The 24,263-nt window shown below is 35.3% G+C and overlaps 1 protein-coding gene across 1 annotated transcript in view; it reads left to right on the top strand.

The window, feature by feature from the left end:
- The window catches only part of USP3 (ubiquitin specific peptidase 3), a 102,704-nt gene that overhangs the window by 33,241 nt on the left and 45,200 nt on the right, over positions 1-24,263 (top strand). Inside the window, exons 3-4 of the mRNA XM_007958002.2 lie at positions 1,660-1,791; positions 21,466-21,549. Coding sequence (XP_007956193.1) covers positions 1,660-1,791; positions 21,466-21,549 — 216 coding nt within the window. The remainder of the gene's footprint in view (positions 1-1,659; positions 1,792-21,465; positions 21,550-24,263) is intronic.

The following is a 24,263-nucleotide window of genomic DNA, read 5'->3' as shown; positions in this document are numbered from 1 at the left end:
AACATTGCTATTGTCTTTCATGGTGTACAGTACTACAACAGGAGTATTATTAAATACATATAAACATAGAAAATTGAGCTTATAAGTTGCCTTAGAGTTTACTTCTTAAAATAAATATTGAGTATTTCCTGATTTGTGTAATAACATGTTGAAATATGTGCTTAATGTGACCACTTTCTAAGCAATTAATGTTTTTTAGATTCTGAATAAATAGTAGTTAAGCATATAAATGGGAACACTAATAAAAATAGTCACTAACATTCATTTCTAATGTGCCATCGATTAATCACCCAGCTACCCATGAGCTGTAGGTACTATTTCCTCCATTTTACAGATGAGGGAAACCAAGCACAGAGAGGTTAAGTAACTCACCCAAGCTCACATGGTCATGCTGTGACAAAGTCTGCTTTTGAACCGAGGCAGTTTAGTTTTTGAGCTTGTACTCTAAATTACTATTTTAAATTTTATTTTAGTCCACTTTTTGGACAGAGGACCCCTGTAACACCCACATGTTAGTTGTGTTTACTACTGTGAATATAAGAGGGAAAGAACACAATCAGACTTTGAGTTGAGGTTAACAGTATCCTGAATGCTTTTCTGGGATGCAGTGACTGGGTTTGAAGTTGATCTTTCTTTCCTATTTTCCCCAAGGTAAGTTTTGCTCCTGGTGCAGTTAAGGTGCCTTATGGTGAAAATGTCATCTTAACTCTCTGAACCTGCTTATTTTGGTTACATTTAACCAAAATTCGTTTTGACTATTCTGACTTTTCAAGTCAGCCTTGCTTTCTACAAATTGGCTTATATCTAGGAACTGGGAGATTTTTGTTTTATGAGGGTCGTCACAGCAATGGTCATTTACAATATTGTATGGTATTTAGGTGAAAGTGTAGATGAATTTGAGTGCATACCAGGTGCATTTGAGTGCATATTGTCATTTGGCTTGTTGTAATGCAATGATTTAATAAATCAGAGTTGGGAAATATTACAATTTTTTATGAAAATAGTCAGCCTTCTATTATCTTTGTCCAGGTAGAGAAATAACAGTTTATATAAGCTTAAAATGATTTTTATTTTGTGTGAATCATTTCCAAACAAACCCCTTTCAAAATGAGTGGAGCTGATTATTCAGGTGTTTACATAAAAGATCTGAAGCTATATTGATTGATGAGAAAGAGATGGGAGATTATCTTGTTTCCATATCTGACTCTCACATTTTATATTAAGCAGAAACCAGAGTAAAGCATGTGGCCCTGTGGGAAGTGGTTGAGTAATTTAGTTGACAAAGCTTGTCTTTGATACCGGCCTGAGTTTCGGGAGTGGGGGTGGGAGGGGTGTTAGTGGTCTAAGAAAAAGCTTAATAAAAAAGCTATAGGAAAAGCATCAGCAGATGAGTTTGTAAGTGATAATATCAATGGTATTAAAGCTGATTTACAAAGATAATGCCTTTCCTAGTCTGGCCTGAGTCTTGTATATAATTAAGAATTGCCTGTAATAGTTGATTGCAAAAAAAAAAAAAAAACACATATTTTAAGTATTCAGTTTAAGAAATCACTGAATGGATTGAGAATATTCTTTCTATTCTGGTTCGATTAACATGTAACATTTCAACTTCCAAAGCAGTATTTAGATTAAAATAAAATTTCATTTGGTTTTTGTAAGGTATGTGAATGGCCATGCAAAAAAACATTATGAAGATGCACAAGTACCCTTAACCAACCATAAAAAATCAGAAAAGCAAGATAAAGCTCAGCATACAGTGTGTATGGATTGCAGTAGCTACAGTACATACTGGTAAGTTAATATTTTCTGGAAATGATATTCCTCACTGTGTGGTGCAAGTATTCTCTCTTCTTCCCCACTCCCTTCCCCCACCTTTCTCAGTCTCTAAGCTGCTGCCACCACCCCCTTTCAGTCCTATTAGGATTCACGGGGGACTGGAGCCATCAGGAACGCCTGCCCTTATTCATTCCGTTTTTACTTTGTATTGTTCCTTTCAACATGTAGGCCTCCTTTTCTCTCCCACTTCCCCTGCTCCTCTTCTCCCCCAGTAAGCTTCAGGGAAATGAGAAGTGTGTGTTTCTTTGTTGTTGTTCATTATCATTCCTTTTCTTTCTTTTTTGTTTTTGTTTTTAATTGAAGGATGATATGATAAAATCCCATGTCACTACTCACCAGTTAACATTTTGTCATGTAAACCAAAACCAAACCCACTGCCTGCAAGTCCATTCCAACTCTTAGCAACCTTATAAGACCGAGTAGGACTGGCCCATAGGGTTTCCAAGGCTGTAAAGCTTTACCAAAGCAGTCTGCCTCATCTTTCTCCCAGGGACCTTTTGGTTAGCAGCTGAATGTGTTAACCACTACGCCACCAGAGCTCCTCTTTGTCATGTAATCTTTAAAATTTTCACTTCTTTATTTAAAAAAGTCGTTTGGACAGTTTTCCTTCTCCCAGCTCAGTTTCATTCTCTCCTTCTCCCCTAGAGGTAAATATCAAGAAATTCGTGTGTAGCCTTTTAGTCTCTCTCTATATACATACATACATACATACATACATACATATATATATATATATACACACACACACACACACATCTATATACATATATATGCATATGTATATATGTGTATATATATGTATATGTATATATATATGTATATATATGTATATATGTGTATGTATATACATATGTATATATATATTTAAAATTTTTTAAAAGGAGGAAAGGAGGTTGGTGACTGTTCTTTCTTTGCAATATAATATAGATATCTGTTTCATAGAAATAACAGGAGAATGTTGTCGTCGTTATGTGCCATTGAGTCGGCCCTGACTAATAGTGACCCCTCCTTGGGTTTCTGAGGCATATCGCTACAGAAGTAGATTGCCCAACCTTTCTTTTGAGGAGTGGCTGGTGGGTTTGAACCGCCAGCCTTCTGGTTAGCAGTCAAGTGCCTCAGCCAGAGTAGGTATCTATTTTTATGGCTTCATATAACGAGGCTACATTATTTACCCTACAAGTGATGTTTAACAATCTGTATCCATTCAGTATGCCCAAAATGTATATATTTTGTCATGTTAACTTCAGTGTGAAGCAAATTTCTTTCCTTGACTGGTAATGCTTCACTTGTTTTAATCAATTTGCTTTCCATTCAAGAGTTTGTTGACATTGAAAGGGGGAAAAAGCAAATTTACATTTAAAGGCTCCTTTTAGGGATATTTTTCCCCTGCCATACAGTCCTTGAATGTTATCTGAAGGCAGTACTGGACAAGAATGGGGATTTAAAGCTCAAATATCATTTTGATTCCCACCTTCTGTTAAGTTGTATCTTCTTTTTTACATTGTCCTTAGTTGATAATTGTATTATAGAAAGGTGTTCATCTAAAGAAGGAAGAAAAGGTTAGTGGTTTTCTAGGTCTTCTAAATTTTTACAGGTATAACATTACTGAATTTCGGCTACTGAATAAAATATCTTAAGGTTTAGTCATTCCAGTTACTGCTGTTTCATTGATCCTTTATGTGGAAGGTGTCCAGGCCTAAAAAAGAGACAAGCTGGAGATAAATGAAGATTTCCATAAAAATAAACTTCTTCCCAAGATATGCATGCAAGGGCCAGTGCTCACTTGTTTGTTGTTTGCTGTAAAGAAACACTCCTTCCTATGAAAGTTAAGCATTATTAGGGCTGTTGAAGTATTTTTGTATATATTTCCCTTTTCAGGACACTTATACAAGAATGACTTAGCTCCCTAATTTACACAGCCATGTGTTTGTACTTTAGACAACAGACATGAAGATCATTCTCAAAGTATCTCCAATCATTGTCATAGGTCATGCTAACCTGTGCATTTCAGATGTTGAAAGCATTCACTATTTTTTTTATTTTTATTTGTTTTACTTTATTTTTACTTCCTGATTTTTAGTTAGCAGTGTGTATGAATTGTTTAGTAGGAAGTTTGGAAACACAAGTAAATCTCTGTGCTATAAATTTGCAGTAGGTTTTCTTGCTATTTGTAAAATTATGAGGAAATAGTAACTTTTTTTTTTTAAGCATCTTGCTGTGCTTTAGGTGAAAATTTACATGGCAAATCAGTTTTCCAATCAATTGTACGTACACAAATTGTCCATGACATTGGTTGTGATCACCACATTGTGTCAGCACTCTCCCTATTTCCTCTCTGGGTTCCCTGTATTCATTTGTCCAGTTTCCCTGTCCCTCCTTGTCTTATTCTTGGTTTTGGGCAGATGTTACCCTGTTGGTCTGGTTAGTTGATTGTTCTGAGGAGCACATTCTTAGCGTTGTTTGTTTTATAGTCTCGTCTATTATTTGGCTGGAAGGTGGCCTGGCCTCTGTTCCTGTCTTCAGTTTGAAGTTAGAAGGTTTTCTTAGGGCAGTAATCTCCAGAGTTCCTCTAGTTTTTTTCTGACCAGAACAGTAACTCTTTGAGGAGATTTTAATAGTGGAGTAGAATTAAATTCATAGTACTCTTTAAATATATAGGTTTTATAGTTTCATGTCTTTATATATTATGTTTTGAGGGACTACTTATTAAATAGAAATTTGAATTTAATTAGTTTTATATTGGTATAATGTACTAAAGTACATGTCATTTCATGACTGAATTGGAATTAAATGGCAGATCTTAAACCTCGGGAAATATATGCCATGGCTTAGGCTTCTTGGCCGATTGCCAGTCTTTTGTGTGAAGTTATACAGAGCTGCAAGTGTGCAGACACCCAAAGCTTCTGAAATGTAGGAAGGGAGCTGCAGCTGGTCACATTACCGTCTCATTTATGGATTTTAGAGCAAAATGCCAGGGAATCACCATTATTACACAGATGGCTTAAAAGGAATCTGTGATATTTGCAAACCGATGAAGCTGTAGTTTAAATTAGCATTTTTTCCATACCTCACTATAATTAAGAAACAAAAAGAGATTTCTTCTTTCTGTGTGGTGTGCGTTTGTGTTATTTTCCAGTACACTTTTGTAATTTCACTTCAGTTTATACATTTTCCTTATATATAAACTTCTTGTGGTTAGACCAAGTGATTTGCTTCAGATATAAAATATTGATGTATTGGTTTAACCTACCTAATTTTGAATTACTATGCTTGTAGTAAAAATATTCTGATCTTAGCTAATGTTAAAGCCCCTTCCCCAGTGAGTTCTATGCTAGAGAAGTTGTAACATATTTCTATCTTTGTTTTCTCACTACCAGGAATCCCTGCCCTGTCCTATTTTTACATATATCCTTTGTGAGATTATCACTGCTCTCCATGCCATCTCCCCTAAACTCCAGTTGTAGCTGGATGTGATCTTGCCTGAGCTCTTGGTTCTTGGGATACTTGTAATTTCCTGCTCACATGTAGCTACTGGTAAATATCTCTGGGGTCTGCAGGAGCAGACCTTCATATCTCAGATCTTCATATATGCCATAGTACTCAGTGTCATGTGCAGTTGTTGTTGTTATGTGCTGTTGAGTTGGACCTGACTCATAGTGACCCCTCCTTGGGTTTCCAAGGCAGTATCACTATGGAAGTGGATTGCCCCATCTGCCTTCCGAGGAGTGGGTTTGAACCGCCAGCCTTCTGGTTAGCAGTCAAGTGCCTTAGGCACTACGCTACCAGACTCCCATCTTGGGCAAAGCAGGCAATATATGTTTGAAAGATCGAATTTTGTTAACTTCCAAAAATGGGGAGGGTTAAACCAAATCAATAATACTATGTCTTCTGATCATCTTGGAGGACTGAAAAGCCACAGAACATTTTTCTTGAGGAAGATATAAATCATGATATTGATGTTGTTATTGTTAGGTTCTGTCAACTCAATTTAGACTCCTGAGGACCCCATATGACAGAGTAGAACTGCACAGCGGGGTTTTCTAGACTGTAATCTTTACAGAAGCAGATTGCCAGGCCTTTCTCCCACAGAGCTACTGGTTGGGTTTGACCTGCTAACCTTTTTTGGTTAGCAGCCTAGTACTTAAGCATTTGCACCAACAGGGCTTTTTAATCATGACATTGTTGTTGTTGTTGTTATGTGCCGTCGAGTCGGCCCCGACTCATAGCGACCCCTCCTTGGGTTTCCGAGGCAGTATCACTATGGAAGTAGGATTGCCCAACCTTCCTTCCGAGGAGTGGCTGGTGGGTTTGAACCGCCAGCCGTCTGGTTAGCAGGCAAGTGTCTTAACCACTATGCTACCAGAGCTCCCAATCATGACATAGGGGAGCTATTTTATTTCTCTCCCAAGAAGGACACCCTCAGTTCTGATATAAGCAGGACATCTAGAATAAGCACATATTAACCAAGCAGAACAAGGTAAAATGGGTCACTGTTCCAAAAGAGGAAAAGCAATACCAAAAGGAATTATTTTGATTTGACATGAAATGCTTCTTTTGAGGAATAAATTAGATTAACCTGATACCAAGTTAGAGGTAAATGAAGATTTCAGTAAAAATGAACATCTTCCCCAGATTTGCATATAAAAGTTAGTGTTCAATTTAGTATTTCAGTAATACTTCCTTCCTTCTCCCAACCAGTGCAAATGGAATTTTGTATGGTATACTTTATTGTGATTGATAAGAAATGAAAATTAAAACTAAGAATTTTTATTTGATTTCTTATGTAGATAGACATTAAGAATTAGGTTTAAAATATTGAAGAATATGTAATATAAACTCACTGCCGTCGAGTCAATTCCAACTCATAGCAATCCCTCCTTGGGTTTCCGAGGTGGTATCTTTATGAAATTAGATTGCCCAGTCTTTCTTCTGGGGAGTACCTGGTGGGTTTAAACCATTGGCCTTCTGGTTAGCAGTCACATGTCTTAGGCGCCACGCCACCAAGAAATACATATATTTTTTACTTTGGACATAATCGTGGCGGTTCTAATCCTTATCGACAGTAGCTGAATTTTTGAGAATATACAAGTGTGAAAGGGTTATTAAAATTAAATTACTAGAATATTCCTTGTCAGCAGGTAATGTTTTATTTTTTTTTCAAATTTTTATTGTGATTTGGGTGAAAGTTTACCGAGCAAATTCAGTTTCCATATAGCAGTTTATATGCATTTTGCCTTGTGACATTGACTGCGATTCCCCACAGTAACACACACAGCAACACAGTAATAGCTCTCTTTCCCACTTCCTCCCCATAGTTACCTCTTCCCTGTGTCCTGCCCTCCCATCCACTCCTGCCCCCACCCCCACCTGTCTCCCTGTGCAAACATTGCCCTTCTATTGTCCCATGTTTGATCACTCCAAGGAGTATATCTACCTGATGTAAATGTTCACCCCATAACAACAAACAACACTGCTGTGGAGTCGGAGCTGACTCATAGTGACCCCTCCTTGGGTTTCTGAGGCAGTATCACTATGGGAGTAGATTGCCCAACCTTCCTTCCAAGGAGTAGCTGGTGGGTTTGAACCGCCAGCCTTCTGGCTAGCAGTCAAGTGCCCACCAGAGCTCCTTGTTCACCTCCTATAGGCAGGGAATGTTTTAAAGCATCCTTTCAAACAAATATTATGAAATGTGAACCAATTCATTCGTCTAGGAAAAAGACTTACATTTCAGATTTTAAACACTTGTAATAAATAGCAATTTGAATTAAAATTAATGGAAGTAAAGCGCTTATTTGTGGGTTTAAATTGATAATCATTTTCAAAGGCACTGGTGATTAAAAATAAAAAAGGAAAATCTTTGTAAACTGTTTGGACACAAATTTTCAGTGTTGTAAAATTAGAAATCAGGCAGACTTTTACTTATTTAAAAATTGTATTTTGAAGTTTAAAAGTAAACTTTCTAACAGAGGTCATCTGAAGACTTAAAAGACTCTTCCTTAATAAGCTGGTATTTTCTGCTTTTAACAAAGAATGTGGGGCTTCTCTGCGGGTATTCTACTTTTCCGTAATTGGCTCATTTGATGGCAGTACATCAGAATTTAATAACAGGTAATTTAAAAATAAGTGTTCATTCTAAAAGAGTTCTTTTGGGTTTTAAATTTTTTTTTGGTTTGAAATAGGTAAAGTCATTCTAATATTAGTGATTTTTTTCCTTCAGTATTCTAAGTTCTTAATAAAACCAAGGTCACATTTGCCTCTAGGTATCAAAATGTTACACAAGTGAATGAAAAGGAATTTAAAAGTTAGTGGAAGAAGACCTGCCACTTCCCCCTTCTTGAGAGGCACTTTTTGCTCAAAAGGGTATTTTTGTTTTTATATTAGTATTAAGTATGACTTCCTTTATAAAGATAGCTTTGTAGCCGGTAGATAAAAGACTTGTGGGAGGATTTTTTTCTTTTTTAACAGTTACATAAGAATATCAGTTTCAGTGTATGATGATTTCTTCTTATTTCAGATGCATGAATGATAGTTTGGTCTGGGAATATTAGTTTTTCAAGAATATGATGTGGAACCTTATTTCTTGGGTAGTTGTGGTAACACTGGCAACAGGGGTGAAGAACAATTTAGAATTTTAAAGCGGAGAAAGAGGTATAGAGTTTTCTTGATCAACTCAATGAGGTTGAAACATTTCAGGTAAGAAATAAAAACGAGAAATGTCAGCTTTTGATAAAAGAGGCTATTTAAACAAAATGGCTTTAAAATGCTCTTAAGAGAAGTTAGTTGGTAACACATTCAGTTCACACTGTGCTAGGGAAGAGTACAATACTAGGCTGACTGTAATATGAAAGTGTGTATTCTTCACATATGTAAATTTCTCAATTTTGTATTCTTTGAATAGAAGAAATATAGTGGTGGAGATACTTAAAAAATCTTGTGTATTTGGCTCTTAGGAAATATTTTTTGTATCTATATTTATAATTAGTTTTGTCTAAAATACAGTTTTAAACAAATATTCAAACTATAAAATATAAATACCATTGTCTACCTCATTCTGACTTCTTGTTATGTGCCATCCAGTCAGGCCAACCCATAGCGACCCCTCCTCCTTGGGTTTCTGAGGCAGTATCACTACGGAAGTAGATTGCCCCATCTTAGTCTCACTATATTCTAACTATCCATTCCTAATGAGGTGAAGTGTCCCTTCTAAGAGTAAAACAAAAGGCTAGCTTTACTTTAAAGGTTCATTCACACTTGAAAAACAAATTTACCTCCAAAAGTTGAAGAAGTAGCGATAAAAGAGAGCAGACCCAAATGAATTAATAAAGTTAAGTAGATATTTAATAAAAGGAAAACAGTAGCATTGATAGATAAACTCAAAAGAATGGTTTCAAGAAAAGAAACATTGTCTAGCCTAACTGAAGGTCCCTCAGTGTTGTATGTGGCTTGCACTCAATTACTAACCACCCAAAAGGTTGATGGTTTGAACCCACACAAGAGGGCCACAGAAAAAAGGCTTGGTGATCTGCTTTTGTAAGGTTATAGCCAAGAAAACCCTATGAACAGTTCTCTGTAACACATGAGGTCAATATGAGTTGAATTCAACTCAAGGGCAACAGATCTAAGCCTAACCAAGAGAAAAAGGAAAAAGGATAAAAAAAAAAAAAGGAGTAAGAAAGGAGAAATAACCATAGATATAGAAGAAATTAGAAGCTAATACTTAGGATAATTTTTCATTACAAATATTTGGGAATCTGGATGAACTGATTAACTTTGTTAGAAAAATAAACTATCAAAATTGACCCCAACCAGAAACCTTATATATCGGTATCTATGGAAAATGTGTTTAGTCTTTTTGTTTCAGAGAAGCAGTTTAACTAAGGAGACCTCTCCCAGTGCTGTCCAGTAGAACTATCTATGATGATGGACATGTTCTATATCTGTGCTGTTTAATGTGGAAGTAATTGAACAATAAAATAAGAATGAGAATAAAAGAAACACATCCATTCTTTAGATTTTTGTTTTTGTTATTCATATTAAGTTTGGGGACCCTTAATGTAAATTAGACTCTGTCCCAAGTAAAAGTTTTGAAGATTTTTATAAAACTTCTGGGGAGAGAGGGAAGTACTGCTTATTTTTAAGACTCAGCTTTTCTTCATAAAGCATCTATACCTTTAAATTGTACCATTCTTAATATATATATTTTGAGGTACAATTTATAGAGATTTATAGAAGGAGCGCTGGTGATGCAGTGGTTAAGCACTCAGCTGCAACCTAAAAGTTGGTGGTTTGAACCCATGAACCACTCTGCAGGAGAAAGATGTAGCTGTCTGCTTCTGTAAAGAGTAAACCAAAACCAAACCAAACTCACTGCCATCGAGTCAGATCCAATTCATAGTGACCCCTCCTTGGTTTTTCCAGGTGATATCACTACAGAAGTCGATTGCCAAACCTTCCTTCTGAGGAGTGGTTGGTGGGTTTGAACCACCAGCCTTCTGGTTAGCAGTCAGATGCCTTAGTCACTATGCCACCAGAGCTCCATCTGTAAAGGGTTACCATCTTGGAAACCCTCTGGACAGTTCTACTGTGTCCTGTGAGGTTGCTATGAATCAGAATTGATTCAGTGGCAATGGGTTTAGGTTTTTTTTTTTTTTGGTTATAGGATGCATAGTTTTGTCGGTGTGGTGAATGTTTGTTTTTGAGCAATGAAAAGGTGGTTAGTGCACTGAGGAAATGAGCATTTTGTTTTATTTTATTGTAACTAATGTGAATTTAAATAGCCATATGTGGTGGTTGTTGTTATGTGCTGTCAAGTCGGACCTGACTCATAGTGGCCCCTCCTTGGGTTTCTGAGGTGGTATCACTATAGAGGTAGATTGCCCAGCCTTCCTTCTGAGGAGTGACTAGTAGGTAGTGGCTACTATATTAGACAGTACAACCTCAAACTATTAAAATTGAACATTGAATAAATTTGAAACTTTCAAAATCTTAAGACAAAAATCTGATAGAGACTTCAAAAAGAAAATAAGCCAATTTCACTAATTGAAGTAGTTGCAAAAAAAAAAAAAAAAAAATGCCTTGAAGAAAATCTAATCTGGTAAAATGTATCAGAAAGAAAAATTATATAATTACTAAGAAGAGGCAGTTTTACCTGAAGCCTTCCATTAATCGGCTCCTGATTATTTTACCATTGTTTTTGTTGTTGTTGTGTGCCGTCGAGTCGGCCCTGACTCATAGCGACCCCTCCTTGGGTTTCCTAGGCAGTATCACTACGGAAGTAGATTGCCCCATCTTCTTTCCAAGGAGTGGCTGGTGGGTTTGAACCGCCAGCCTTCTGGTTAGCAGTCAAGTGCCTGAGCCACTATGCCAGAAGCAAAAAACACTTTTAAAAATAAGAGCCATTTTTTATTTCAAACCCAATAATGTTGGAATAAAAGGAAACTTAAAATATAATAGTTTCCCCAAAACAAGAAAAACACAGTAAACATCATATACTACATGATGCAGTACTAAAGCCATTTGTATTACAACCAGAAACAAGACAGAAATATCTCCTGTCATTGTCACTATTATCAAACATTGTCTTGGGAGTTCTAGCTATTGCAGAAAGGCAAAGAGTGAGATAATTAGGATAAATATTGGGAAAGAAGAAAATTTACTACTTTTTTTAAAAGTTATATGACAAAATGCTTAGAAAATCCAAGACCAACAGCTAGATTAATAAGAGAAGTTGGAGTGGTGATACATGATAAAGATACAAAAATGAATACTTTTCTCTTTATTAGCACTCATCATTCAAAACCAAAGAAACAAACATTTATCATAATGACAAAAATTATAAATTTATACCTAGGATTAAATGTATTAAGAATGATACAAGTTAAAGGTATGAAGAAAACCTGATTTATAAGCAGTCTTCCCCCTTCCACCCCTACCAACTTTTTATTTTATCTTTAAAACTTTTACTTGGGACAGAGTCTAATTTACATGATGGTCCTCAAATATAATTAAAACTGACAGCATTTTAAAAACCTGAATAATGAATGTTTTATTTTTATCCAGCAAATAAGTAAATATGTATTTAGAATCTGCTGTTGGTAGGGACCTAGTTTTGTAGTGCAGGGGTCACCAAAATAAAGTGATAGGTCTGGAAATAAAATACTAAAAAATGTATTTATCTGAAAAAAATTAAGCTTTGGTAAATATTTAATATACATGTTGCCAGTGGTCTGTAGATTAGATAGTAAGGTATCATGAACTACACTTATCCTGAATGTAAGTTCTGCAGAAGGTGCCCTCACACTTGTTAAATTTTAGCATTTTGTAGTATTTGTTCAGTTTTTGTTTGTCTAGTTATGTGGATTTATTTAGTTTTAATCACATCAACCCTCATCACATGGGCATACATTTTAAAAAATTTTTGCAGAAAAACTGCATGTTGATGGTGCATACACCAGTGAACAAGAAAAAGGCAAGCTGACATACTTTCCTACTGTGAGCTCATAAAACATGTAACAAGATGAAAATACTGGCTACCTAATAAAGCCAGACTATTCAGATCCAATAAGTTAGATGAAAAGTTAAAAAATTTTCAGGAAGACTGTGTGAAGTATGAATTTATACCCAATATTATTAATGTTGAACCTTTCCCTGTGTGTATATTGTACTTTGAGATACTAATTGAATAACAGTACGAAGATGAATAATATGACATCTTAAAATAGTTTATTTCCTCTTTTAAAAATTATCTTTTTTATAGTGTCCATATAATTTAGAAGTAGTTATATATATCTAATTTATTAATACAAATACATGTATTGGGGTAAATATTTAATAATATTTATTAGGGTAGGTGATCAGTTTTATGGCTTACTTTTAACTTGATTATTGTTGTTGTTGTTTTTGCCGTCCAGTTGGACCCTACTCATAGCGACCCCTCCTTGGGTTTCCAAGACAGTATCACTACGGAAGTAGATTGCCCAACCTTCCTTCCGAGGAGTGGCTGGTGAGTTTGAACCACCAGCCTTCTGGTTAGCAGTCAAGTGTCTTAGGCACTGTGCTACAAGAGCTCCTATTTAACTTAATTAGGAGCCTTATGAAAATATTTTTAAGATCTTTTCTTAGTAGAGCAGGGTTCTTCTGTCTTTAGAACTAGACAATATATAGTGCAGGGGAAAAATAGGAAGGAAATAAGTGTTTCTAGATTTAGAATATTAAAAAGGAAGTAAGCCCATACTAAATTTTAGGATCAGAAAAGTTTGAGCCATGTTGCATGTTTTCATTTTTGGAAGATAGGGACAGAAAGTAAGGATGGGAATGCCCAAATGAGGACTACTTTTTGCCATAAGAAAGCAGATATTGAGAAAGGGAAAATATTGAGGAGTAAATGAGTTGATGGTATATGGAATACAAGGTCAAATCGAAAGGAAAGTGGGTAATACTGAAGTAAAATGGAAGATGTGGGAAGAGGGCAAGAGAAGAAAATTTAGGCAAGGCTGTATTGTGGCGACCATCAAATATATTAATGTGACAACAGTTACCTTTGGATTTGGGAGTCACATAGTAAGGGAAGAGAGAGGAAGAAATCACATCAGAGGGACTAAGCAAAGTATAAGATAGGATAATAGTTGAAAAGGAGTAGAAAAAGACAGTTTTTTTGGAGATTATAGAAAGCATAGACATGGTGATTGTTACTGTTGTTAGATGTTGTTGAGTTAGTTCTGACTGACAATAACCTCATATATGACAGAACAAAGCATTGCCTGGTCCTGCACCAGCCTCATATTTGTTGCTATATTTGAGCCCGTTGTTGCAGCCACTGTGTCAGTCCATCTCATTGGGTGTCTTTCTCTTTGCTGACCCTCTATTTTACCAAGCATAATGTCTTTCTCCAGGAACTGGTCCCTCCTAATAACATGTATAAAGTAAGCAAAATGAAGTCTTGCCATCCTCACTTATAAGGAACATTCTGGCTGTACTTCGTCCGAGTCAGATTTGTTCATTTTTCTGGCCAAAACCCACTGCCATCAAGTCAATTCCAACTAATAGTGACCCTGTAGCACAGAGTAGAAGTACCCCATAAGGTTTCTAAGGCTGTAAATCTTCACAGAAGCAGACTGCCTCATCTTCTCCTGTGAAACAGCCGGTAGGTTCAATCTGCCAACCTTTTGGTTAACAGCCCAGTGCTTTAACCACTGCACCACCAGAGCTCCTGGTATAAATAAATAAGTAACTTTTTCTGGCAGTCCATGGTATATTCCGTATCCTTTGCCAATACCATAATTCCAGTGTATCAATTCTTTGGTCTTTATTAATTGTCCAGCTTTCACATGCAGATGAAGCAATAGAAAATACCATGGTTTGAGTCAGGTGTGCCTTAGTTCTCAAAGTGACATCTTTGCTTTCTAAGTCTTTAAAGAGGTCTTTTGCAGCAGATTTGCCCAGTGTGGTACGCTTGATTTCTTGACTGCTATTTCCATGGGCTATCTTGATAGTGGATGCAAGTAAGTAAAATGACATCCTTGACAACCTCAGTCTTTTCTCTGTTTATCGTGATGCTGCTTGTTAGTCCAATTGTGAGGATTTTTGTTTTCTTTATGTTGAAGTTTAATCCATACAGCAGACTGTAGTCTTTGATCTTCATCAGTAAGTGCTTCAAGTCCTCTTCGCTTTCACCAAGCAAAGTTGTGTCATCTGCATATCACAGGTTGTAGATGAGTCTTTCTTTAATCCTGATTTTATGCCACACAGAGTCCCTTTGTTCTGTTCCAACAGATGGCTCTTGGTCTGTGCATTGGCTCTGCACAAGGCAAAGTTAGATGCTGGAAATTAGAAATAAATAAAAATCTAAAAATATACACAAAAGAAATGTGATAAAATGGGGCAGTTTTCTTTCTTCTTGTTTACTAGAGTAAGTAATTGGAAATAGTTTAAGATATGATTTTATCTATTTTTTTATCTCCTTGATTATATAGTAGTGTGTATAACTTCTTAGGAAAATTTACCTGCTGTTTGATGTATATTCTTTTAGTGCAAGGTAGTAAAAATAGTTGTATATCTTCTGTTCCTAACAGTGGTATGTGTGTGTGTTTGCAGTACTGCTATACTATGCACTTAATTAGGAGTTTATTAAATATTGGCTTAAAGAAATTTAAAGCTACTTTAAGATCATATGTGGCTCAAGACATTTGAGTTGGAGATTAATCTGTACATTGCCAAGATGATAAGGTAGCTTGTGCTGGATGTTAAAAAAAGGGACGGGTACAATCCCACTCTTACTTTTTTTTTTTTAATACCCTGTTTCCTCATAATGTCTCTACTATGTTACCTAATACGGTTTCTAAGTACTTTTTTTCTCTTTAATGCTCAGTTTACTTAAATTCTCTTAAATGGTTCTTTCTACTAAATACAGAAATGAGCCTTATCTGGTAATCTCATAATTCCGTTAGAATTAGAAATAGAGCTCTTCTTCACTTGAAGAATCCCCTAAAATCATTGAACAAAAACTTGCTTAAATAAAATTTAACAGCGCAAAAGTTAATCATATAATATAAGCCGTTTCTGATTTTTATTTGTTTAACACATGAAGTTCTTACGTATGTAAAGAGAAGCTGAACCCTGAGCTACCTCTTCTACCAAAGTACTAATCACGTTATCTGAACCCTGACATGAAAGCCCAGGCTTCTCCTATCACAATTTCTCAGTGCCAGTAGCATATAAAGAACAAAGAAGTAGAACTTTTTATTGTATTATTTCAATTACATTTTGGAAAGCAGGTATATTTTCACCTATAGCATTTAACCCTATTTTATAGCATTTATTTTAAAGTGGGAAATGTATTCCAAGTTTCAGAGGACCAGTCTACAAACACCTGAAATACAACCTGTAAGTTATGTAGTAGGTAGTTTTTTGTACTTCTTATTCTAGTGTAATCTTCTTGAAGAAAGTTGAGTAGCTTTTTTTTTTCCTTTCAGTTGTTAGAAGTAAACATAATTCTGCCCGAATAACTTAACACAATTACTATAAACCAGGAAGAGATTTTTACAACTTGTTTAAGTCCTTCTATTTGCTTTGGAATTTTCATAAAACATCAGTTTTAGTGGAATAGTTTCCTGTATGAAAATGGTGTCTCAGTTGAAGACTAAAGTAGCTAGGAATTATTTAAATTCTCCATTTGTTCCCCACCTTTGCCACTTACTTTCTTTTGACCTGTGAGCCAAGGAGGAAGAAGAAACCAAAACAGGGTGATGTAAGCAGCTAGGTTTGCTAGAAAGGAGTGTGTATGTGGCAACTCATAGGATACAAAGGAAAGAAATGAACACATTGAACCTCTGTGAAATTCCAGGCACTCAGAAGTCTTGACTTAATGGATACAGGTGCTTTCTGATGAAAATAAAATAAAACAACACTTGTATGGTGTGATAAATCCAGACAGTACAAAAATGAAGTTATGCAAAGTTAGTGTCCCTCTTAAGAGACTGTAAGAGCCTGGAAATAGAAATAGTGTGTTATAGACTCTGCTCTGTCTCTCCCATGGTGATAGATCTTGCCACGTTGTCTTTCAAAGAGTTTACTGTACCACTTTACATGTAATAAATAGTAATGAGACTATTGTTCCTTTTAGATTACAATTCTGATCTTCTGTTGCTGATATTCTTGCAGTCTAATTGTCTATTGGATCTGCTAAAGGTCTTCAAAATTTTTTTGAAAAAATCAGGATACAGAAATGTGGAGTAAAAACCTCATCACCTATCTCTTAAGATCCTACTCTTTAGAAAAAAATTGTTTTAACAGTTTGTCTGAACACCCAATCAGGTAGGACGTCATACAAATAAAGGATTATACTACACATACTGTTAATGCAGTTTACTTTTTTAACAATATGCTGTGGACATTTTTCCATGTAATTATTTACAGTTCTACATTTTAGTGATTATAAAAATGAATGGTAAGAAAAAGTATTTATGTTACTTTTTAAACAATGTAAATTACTTTCAAAGCTAATCTCTTCATTACTTCAATTTCTGTTAAGTTGAAATCTCTACTAAATATTAGCGTTTGGAAGATAATAGGAGATTCGCAAATATGGTAGTTTTTACGCAATAGAATAGTAGGCAACTATGAGAGAGAATGGATGCCATCAGGATGTATTGTTAATTGAAAAAACAGTGGAAAAAGTATATACACTATAGTGCCTTTTTGTAAAAAAGTTGCATGGGTGATAAGAATATATATTTATGTTAGCTTATATTTGCATAAAGAATCAAGAAAGATTAAATAAGTCAAAAATAGTTACCTATAGGGACTATGAGGGGAGATGTGGTAGACAGGCATTTTGATAGCAACAAGATTTCTAAATAGTAACATATTTATGTGAGATTTTTTTTATTCTTTTGCATTTTTGGTGAAAGTTTACCCAGCAAATTAGGTTCCCATTTAACAGTTTCCATACTTACTGTTCAGTGACATTGGTTACATTTTTCACAATGTGTCAGCATTCTCATTATTTCCATCCTAGTTGTTCTGTTTCCTTTAATCTAGCTTCCCTGTCCCTACCATCTCATCTTTGCTTTAGGGTAAATATCGACCATTTGGTCTCATATAGATGATTATTAAATTATCAATAGTATTCATGGGTTACATTGTTTATTTTATGAATCAATCAGTTATCTGGCTGAAAGGTAACCTCTGGTAGTGGCTTCAGTTCAAAGTTCAAAGGGTATTTCAGAATGATAGTCTTGGAAGATTCTTTAGTCCCTCCCAGTCCAGTAAGTATAGTCTTTTTTTTTTTTAATTTGAGGTTCTACATTTTTCTTCCATTTGATCTGGGACCATCTGTTGTGTCCCTGGTCAGAATGGTTGTTAGTGGTAGCCAGGCAACATCTAGTTCTGCTCTTAGAATGGATGAGGTGGTTCATTTGGGCTATTAATCCTGTGGACTAGTTTCTCTTTTGAGTCTTTAGTTTCCTTCTTTCTCTTTTGCTTTAGATGAGTACAGACAATAGTTTTATTTTAGATGGCTGCTTGCAAGCTTTTAAGACCCTAGACACTACTTACCAAACTAGGATGTAGAACAGTATCTTTATGAACTATGTTAAACCAATTGACCAAGTTGTCCTCCGAGGCTATGGGCCTAAGCCTTCAAACCATAAACCAATCCTGTGAGATTTTTGGTTATGTCTAGGAAGTATCTGCAGTTGTACCCCCTATGTGCTGTATTATATATATGAATGCAGGATATATATATATATATATATATATACAGGATACATAAATATGTATTTTTATGCCTACAGATACACCTATACATACATACCCATATACTCACATGTGCTGTTTTGATTTTTAAACCATGTGTTAACTATTCAAAATTATCTCTTAAAAAAGTGATCACAGGGAAAAAAAATTTGAAAGAAAAAGAAGTTTTTACAATTTTAATCTTAGGATCTTCGAACAAGCTTGAGAAGCAGAGGCAACTGTAAAAACTTTTAAAAGATTTTTTTTAAGCCAGTAAAAACAAATCCAGCCAAAATAAAATTTGATTCTTACAATTTATTAAGATTATATTCATTACCCCTTTGTGATATTGGTAGTAGTATAGAATTTCAGAGCAGTAAAAGTGTTGCTGTCTAGATTAGCAGAGCTATCTAGTAGAAATAATGCAAGCCACACATTTAATTTAAAATTTTCTAGTAATCACATTTAAAAAAATAAAAAAAACAAAAAAAAGAACAGGTGAAATTAATTTTAATCTATATTTAACCTTATATATTTAAAATAATATCATTTAAACATGTCATCAATATAAAAATTATTGAAGATAGTTTTCATTCTTTTTCCATATAAAGTCTTCAAAATACACTGTCTTTTACACTTACATCACATTTCAATTCACATAGTAAATTTTCATTGGAAATATTTGATCTGTATTTAGTCATGAAAATTAGATAAAATAATTGATGGCACATAACAACAACAAGTCGAAGCTGCACTGAGAGAAGTGGCGAAAAACAAGGCTCCAGGAACTGACAGGCTACCTATTGAGATGTTTCAATAAAAAGATGCTGCACTAGAGGCACTCACTCAGCTATGACAGGAGATTTGGAAGACAACTACCTGGCCAACTGACAGAAAAGATCCATATTTGTACTCATTCCAAAGAAAGGTGATCCCACAGAATGTGGAAATTATCGAACAATATCATTAATATCACATGCAAGTAAAATGTTACTGAAGGTAATTCAGAAAGGGTTACAGCAGTGTATTGACAGAGAACTTCCAGAAATGCAAGCTGGATTCAGAAGAGGATATGGAATGAGGGATGTCATTACTGATGTCAGATGGATTTTGGCTGAAAGCAAAGAATACCAGAAAGATGTTTACTTGTGTTCTATTGACTATGCAAAGGCATTTGATTGTGTGGATCATAACAAATTAGGTTGTTAATTTGTTTCGAGTTGTTTTTGTTTTGAACACTGGGAATTGTTTTGTCCCAACTACATGTGTAAAATGAAAACATAAGCTGGAGTCAAGCTACAGTAACAAAGTAATTTCTTCAGTGAATGCAAGGAACCAAGAGCACTGAGCCCACATTTACAAAGTAGACCTTTCCCTCAGAACATTAATGGTGAGAAGATGCAAAGAATTAAACTTTCTCACCAACTTAATTCCTTTATGTATTTGTCATAAAAGTGATAAAGAAATGATTTTTCTGCCGTTACTGGTACTTAGATCATAGAGAAACAGTCTCAGATGTAAAAAATTGCTTTTGCTCTTTGTGGAAATGTTAGGGATTGATCCTGAGAACTCAGAGAATATTTTAGAGAAATTTTGATTGACAGTATAGGTGGTCAGTGAATCAGGGTGGGTGTTAAATAATTACATATATAATGTTTCAGTTAGAATTTTGACTTCTCTGAATAAAAGACTCAAACCATTCTTTTGTGTATAATTTTTTTTTTTTTTTTAATCATTTTCCTCCACCTCTCCTTTTTTTAAAGGCTTCTGTCAGATATATAAGAAATATTTTTGGGTTCTGCTAAAGATGACCTTATTTTTACTGATTGCTGTGCTGGGAGCTCTGGTAGCATAGTGGCTAAGACACTTGCCTGCTAACCAGACGGCTGGCGGTTCAAACCCACCAGCCACTCCTCGGAAGGAAGGTTGGGCAATCCTACTTCTGAAGTGAGTGATACTGCCTTGGAAACCCAAGGAGGGGTCGGAAGGAAGGTTGGGCAATCCTACTTCTGTAGTGATACTGCCTCGGAAACCCAAGGAGGGGTCACTATGAGTCGGGTTTGACTCGACACATAACAACAATGCTTTCAAAGTATCCTTTGCTCAGAAAGGCAGTGTTACGTTCATCATCCTGCTGGATTTACAGGAAGTGATTTTATACAGAGCTGCATATTGGGAAAAAAAAAACCTTGGTGCCAACTTCTAAATTGTTTTGTTATAATTGTCCTTACCCTGGGGTGGGGGGAACTTAATGCTAATGTATAAGTTTAAGCTTATTATGTGTGATTCCTTATCTTAATTACTTATTGATTTGCTAAAACATAACATACACAGTATCAGTATTTTAAAAAGCTTTAAACGTCTTTCTTCAAGGCAGTTAATCAGTTTTATAATTATAGCTATTGTTTTATACTTTTGTTTCTAGCACTTCAGAATGAAAAGATTAACTTTCCCCAACTCATGTGAATTTAATTTGTGGCTAAGATGTACAGTTTTATTTATTTATTTTAAATTAATATATTCCTGTTGTTGTTAGGTACTGTTGAGTCAGTTTCTCCTCATAGTGACCTGTTGTACATCAGAGCCAAACACTGCCCAGTCCTGCACCCTGAGCCCATTGTTGCAAACACTGTGTCATTTTATCTCATTGTGGGTCTTCCTCTTTTTTGCTGACCCTTGACTTTGCCAAGCATGATGTCCTTCTCCATGAGCTGGTTCCTCCTGATATCATATGCAAAGCATAGTAGGCAGAGTGTCACTGTCCTCACTTCTAAGTAGTATCCTGGCAGTACTTCTTCCAACATAGATTTATTTGTTCTGCTGGCAGTCCATGGTGTGTATTCAGTATTCTTCACCAGCACTATGATTCAAATGCATAAATTTTTAGGGTTTTCTTAATAATAATTGTCCAGCTTTCACACACAGTATTCCTATAAATTGTTGAATTTTACAAATATTCCTACAGATTAATTACCTTTCCTTGTTTTCCATTTAAATTTCTCCTCCCTCCAAATTCCTCATTAATTTCTGTTAGGAAGTATCACCTTAAAGCTTTAGGTATAATGTTACATGAATAGAATTGCTGCTTTTAATTTCATTATGCATCACTAAAAAGAAGGAACACATGTAACAGCATATCTTATTTTAGAAGGAGAAATTAAAAAGATTTTGAATAAAAGTGTGTAAAAAAACAAATGTTCATTGCCTACGTGACTTTTTTAAAAGGCTTTTAAAAAACATTCCACTGTGGATTCCAAGTCCTTTTTAAACTTACCACTGACAGTAACTATCTGCAGAGCCACGTGATTATCCTGGCAGCAGCTAGGCCTTTTAGTGATTTCATTAATGTGGTTTCCTCAGGCTCTTTAAATACATTGATTAATATTTTCCTTGCAGTTATCGCTGTGATGATTTTGTGGTTAATGACACCAAGCTGGGACTGGTACAGAAAGTCAGAGAACACTTACAGAACTTGGAAAAGTAAGTAATAGGCCTTGGAAAAGAAAAGGAATGGGATGGGTGGAAGGGTGTTTTTAAATTTCGGGGTGGAATTTTTGTTTACAAGTTCCATATCTACATTATGTTTCTGTTTTTTTTCCATGAGTGCATTGGACGTTTATTGGTTGCTTACTGAGGCTCGATATTCTCTTTCCCCTTTCTCAGCTTATCAAATTTTTGTTTGGTTTTAATTATGGTAAATATATATATATATAACAAAACATTAGCCATTTCAGCATTTTCTAATGTACAGTTCATCGTGTTGTGCAACCATCACAACTGTTTCCAAATGTTTCCATCACCCTTAACAGAAGCTTAGTGCCCCTATGATGCCGCCTCCGTCTTTTTTCCCTCCTTTGTGCTGTCAGTAGCTACTAATGAACTTTGGTCTCTACATATTTACCTATTCTCTATATTTCATGTGAGATCATACAGTATTTGTCCTTTTGTGATTGTCTAGTTTCATTCAGTATAATATTTTCAAAGTTTACCTGTGTTGTAGCATGTGTCGGGATTTCATTTATCTTTATGGCAGAGTAATAACCCTGCAGTGCACATTGGTGCATATGTATCTATTTGTGTTCCTTGTTTCAGTTCTTTTTGGAATATACCTAGGAGTGGACTTGCTAGGTCATGTGGTAATTCTGTGTTTAACTTTGCAGAATCTCCAAATAGTTTTCCACAGTGGCTGTACCATTTTATAATTGTACTAGCAATAGATGATCTACATCATGTTTTTAATGTGATTGAAATAAACCTTAGGTGGATATTTGAAACTGTATCCATAGTAAATGATCATAGCTGTGTATCTGTTTCACTTACTATTTGTCATAAGCCATATCTAGGTGCCCAAGAGTATTTCAATTTTTGCCCTCCAATTTACAAGCTACTCAGTTTATTTGCAAAGGGAGTTCAGGATTGGGGGGAGAGGTACAAGGAAAGGGCAGAAAACAAATATAAATAATTGTAGTGTAACTTTTGAATAATAGAAAATCCATGTCAAGTGTATTCTAAGGTCTGCTTAGAAACACCTAAGAGTTATCCATTATTTTTAAGAGAAATTAGGTTTAATGATCATAATATTGTCCACTTTGCATCTGTAGTATAGCACAGGATCCTAGTTCTTTTCCACTTTAGTATGGGGCAGTATATCACTGGAAGTTATAAAGAGCTGTGAAATGCTGTCGTCATCAAGAAATTATTTATGTGAATAGATTTTTCTTGTTACAGCCTAATTATTTAGGTAAAATTCCTCGAACCCAAAATCCAAGCAATAAGTAGAAACCCATATAGCTTTATGACATTACAGTAGCTAGAGCCATGGCTCTGGAATGACTTCTGACTCAGGTGAAATATGTATATCATCCTAGATCATCAGGGAACATCTAATTTGTCTTGGCAGTTGATGTATAAAAGTTATTGAGAGAACATGCCAAAATCAGGGGTCCCTTACCCAAACCTATAGCTGCTGAGTTGATTCCAATTCATTGTGACACTATAGGACAGAGTAGAACTGCCCCATAGGATTTCCAAGGCTGTGATCTTTATAGAACCAGACTGCCACATCCCACTCATGAAGAGTACCTGGTGGATTCAAACTGCTGACCTTTCAGTTCACAGCTGAGCACTTTAATCACTATGCCACTTGGGCTCCTTAGGGGCCCCTTAGCAAACTTACATGTAAAGCAAATAGAATATTTAAAAATTAAATACTGAGAAGAAATAATGTAAAGCTAACGTCTTCATGTGAAGCACTGTATAGTTTTGTTTAACCAATCTGTCTCATTGACTAAATGGATTATAAAGCTGATAAAGGAAAATTTATTCCTTTTAAAATGTAAAACAATTCAGACATTTTGGATTTAGGTATTTCTTGGCTTGCCATCTTGTGACATTTCTTCAAAGTGGTCTACCCTTCTTTTAATTTGAATTCAGTAGCATGAGCCCTAACTAGGATTAGAGGCACACAGACAGATCCAAAATACCCACTTTATCTGAAATTGCTCAGTTAACTGTGAAGTAGATTACCGCAGTGACTATGCAACATCACTCTTTGATATGATGCTGTCATTTTTAATATCTCACTAACTAGATTCTTTGTTACAGGGGTGGATGTACAAGCAGACTGTATTTTCTGCCACTTACAGATTTCTCTAAGAAAAGATTACCATCTCAACCCCAAACAATTAGTCAGAGCTAAGTCAAAGGGAAAAGAGGACTTTTAAGAATCTGCATGTGTTATGCAGTTATCAAATCTTTTCTTTCCACTGGTCATTTCATTAGATAAAAGATATCACAGATCACCTCGTGTGCATTGCTACTTGGCCCCACCGAGAAATCTACCTTGCATACTATTTCCTTCGTCAAAAGCATAACTTAAGTTTATTTTTATGGGTTTTTTTCTTTTTCTTTTTTAGAAATATGGGCTTTAATCTACAGTGGAAGCTACAGTTTAAAAACTAGGAACACATTTGTGTTTTTACTTAAGTTTAGACTGTTCTACATATTATCTTGAGCAGGACTGTCCATACTGCAGTGATAGAGATGTGCTATAATCTGCATGGTATAATATGGTAGCTGCTAGTTACATGGCGCTTACTTGAAAAGTAAGTAGTAGGACTGAGAAAATGAGTTTTTAATTTTATTCCTGTTTAATTAATTGAAATAGTTACATATGACTACTATATTCCATGGAT

Source organism: Orycteropus afer, unplaced genomic scaffold (assembly GCF_000298275.1).
Source record: "Orycteropus afer afer isolate SDZICR_OR568_19922 unplaced genomic scaffold, OryAfe1.0 scaffold00015, whole genome shotgun sequence".
In the NCBI taxonomy this organism is placed as follows: Eukaryota; Metazoa; Chordata; class Mammalia; order Tubulidentata; family Orycteropodidae; genus Orycteropus; species Orycteropus afer.
This window is presented reverse-complemented; position numbering and strand designations above follow the sequence as displayed.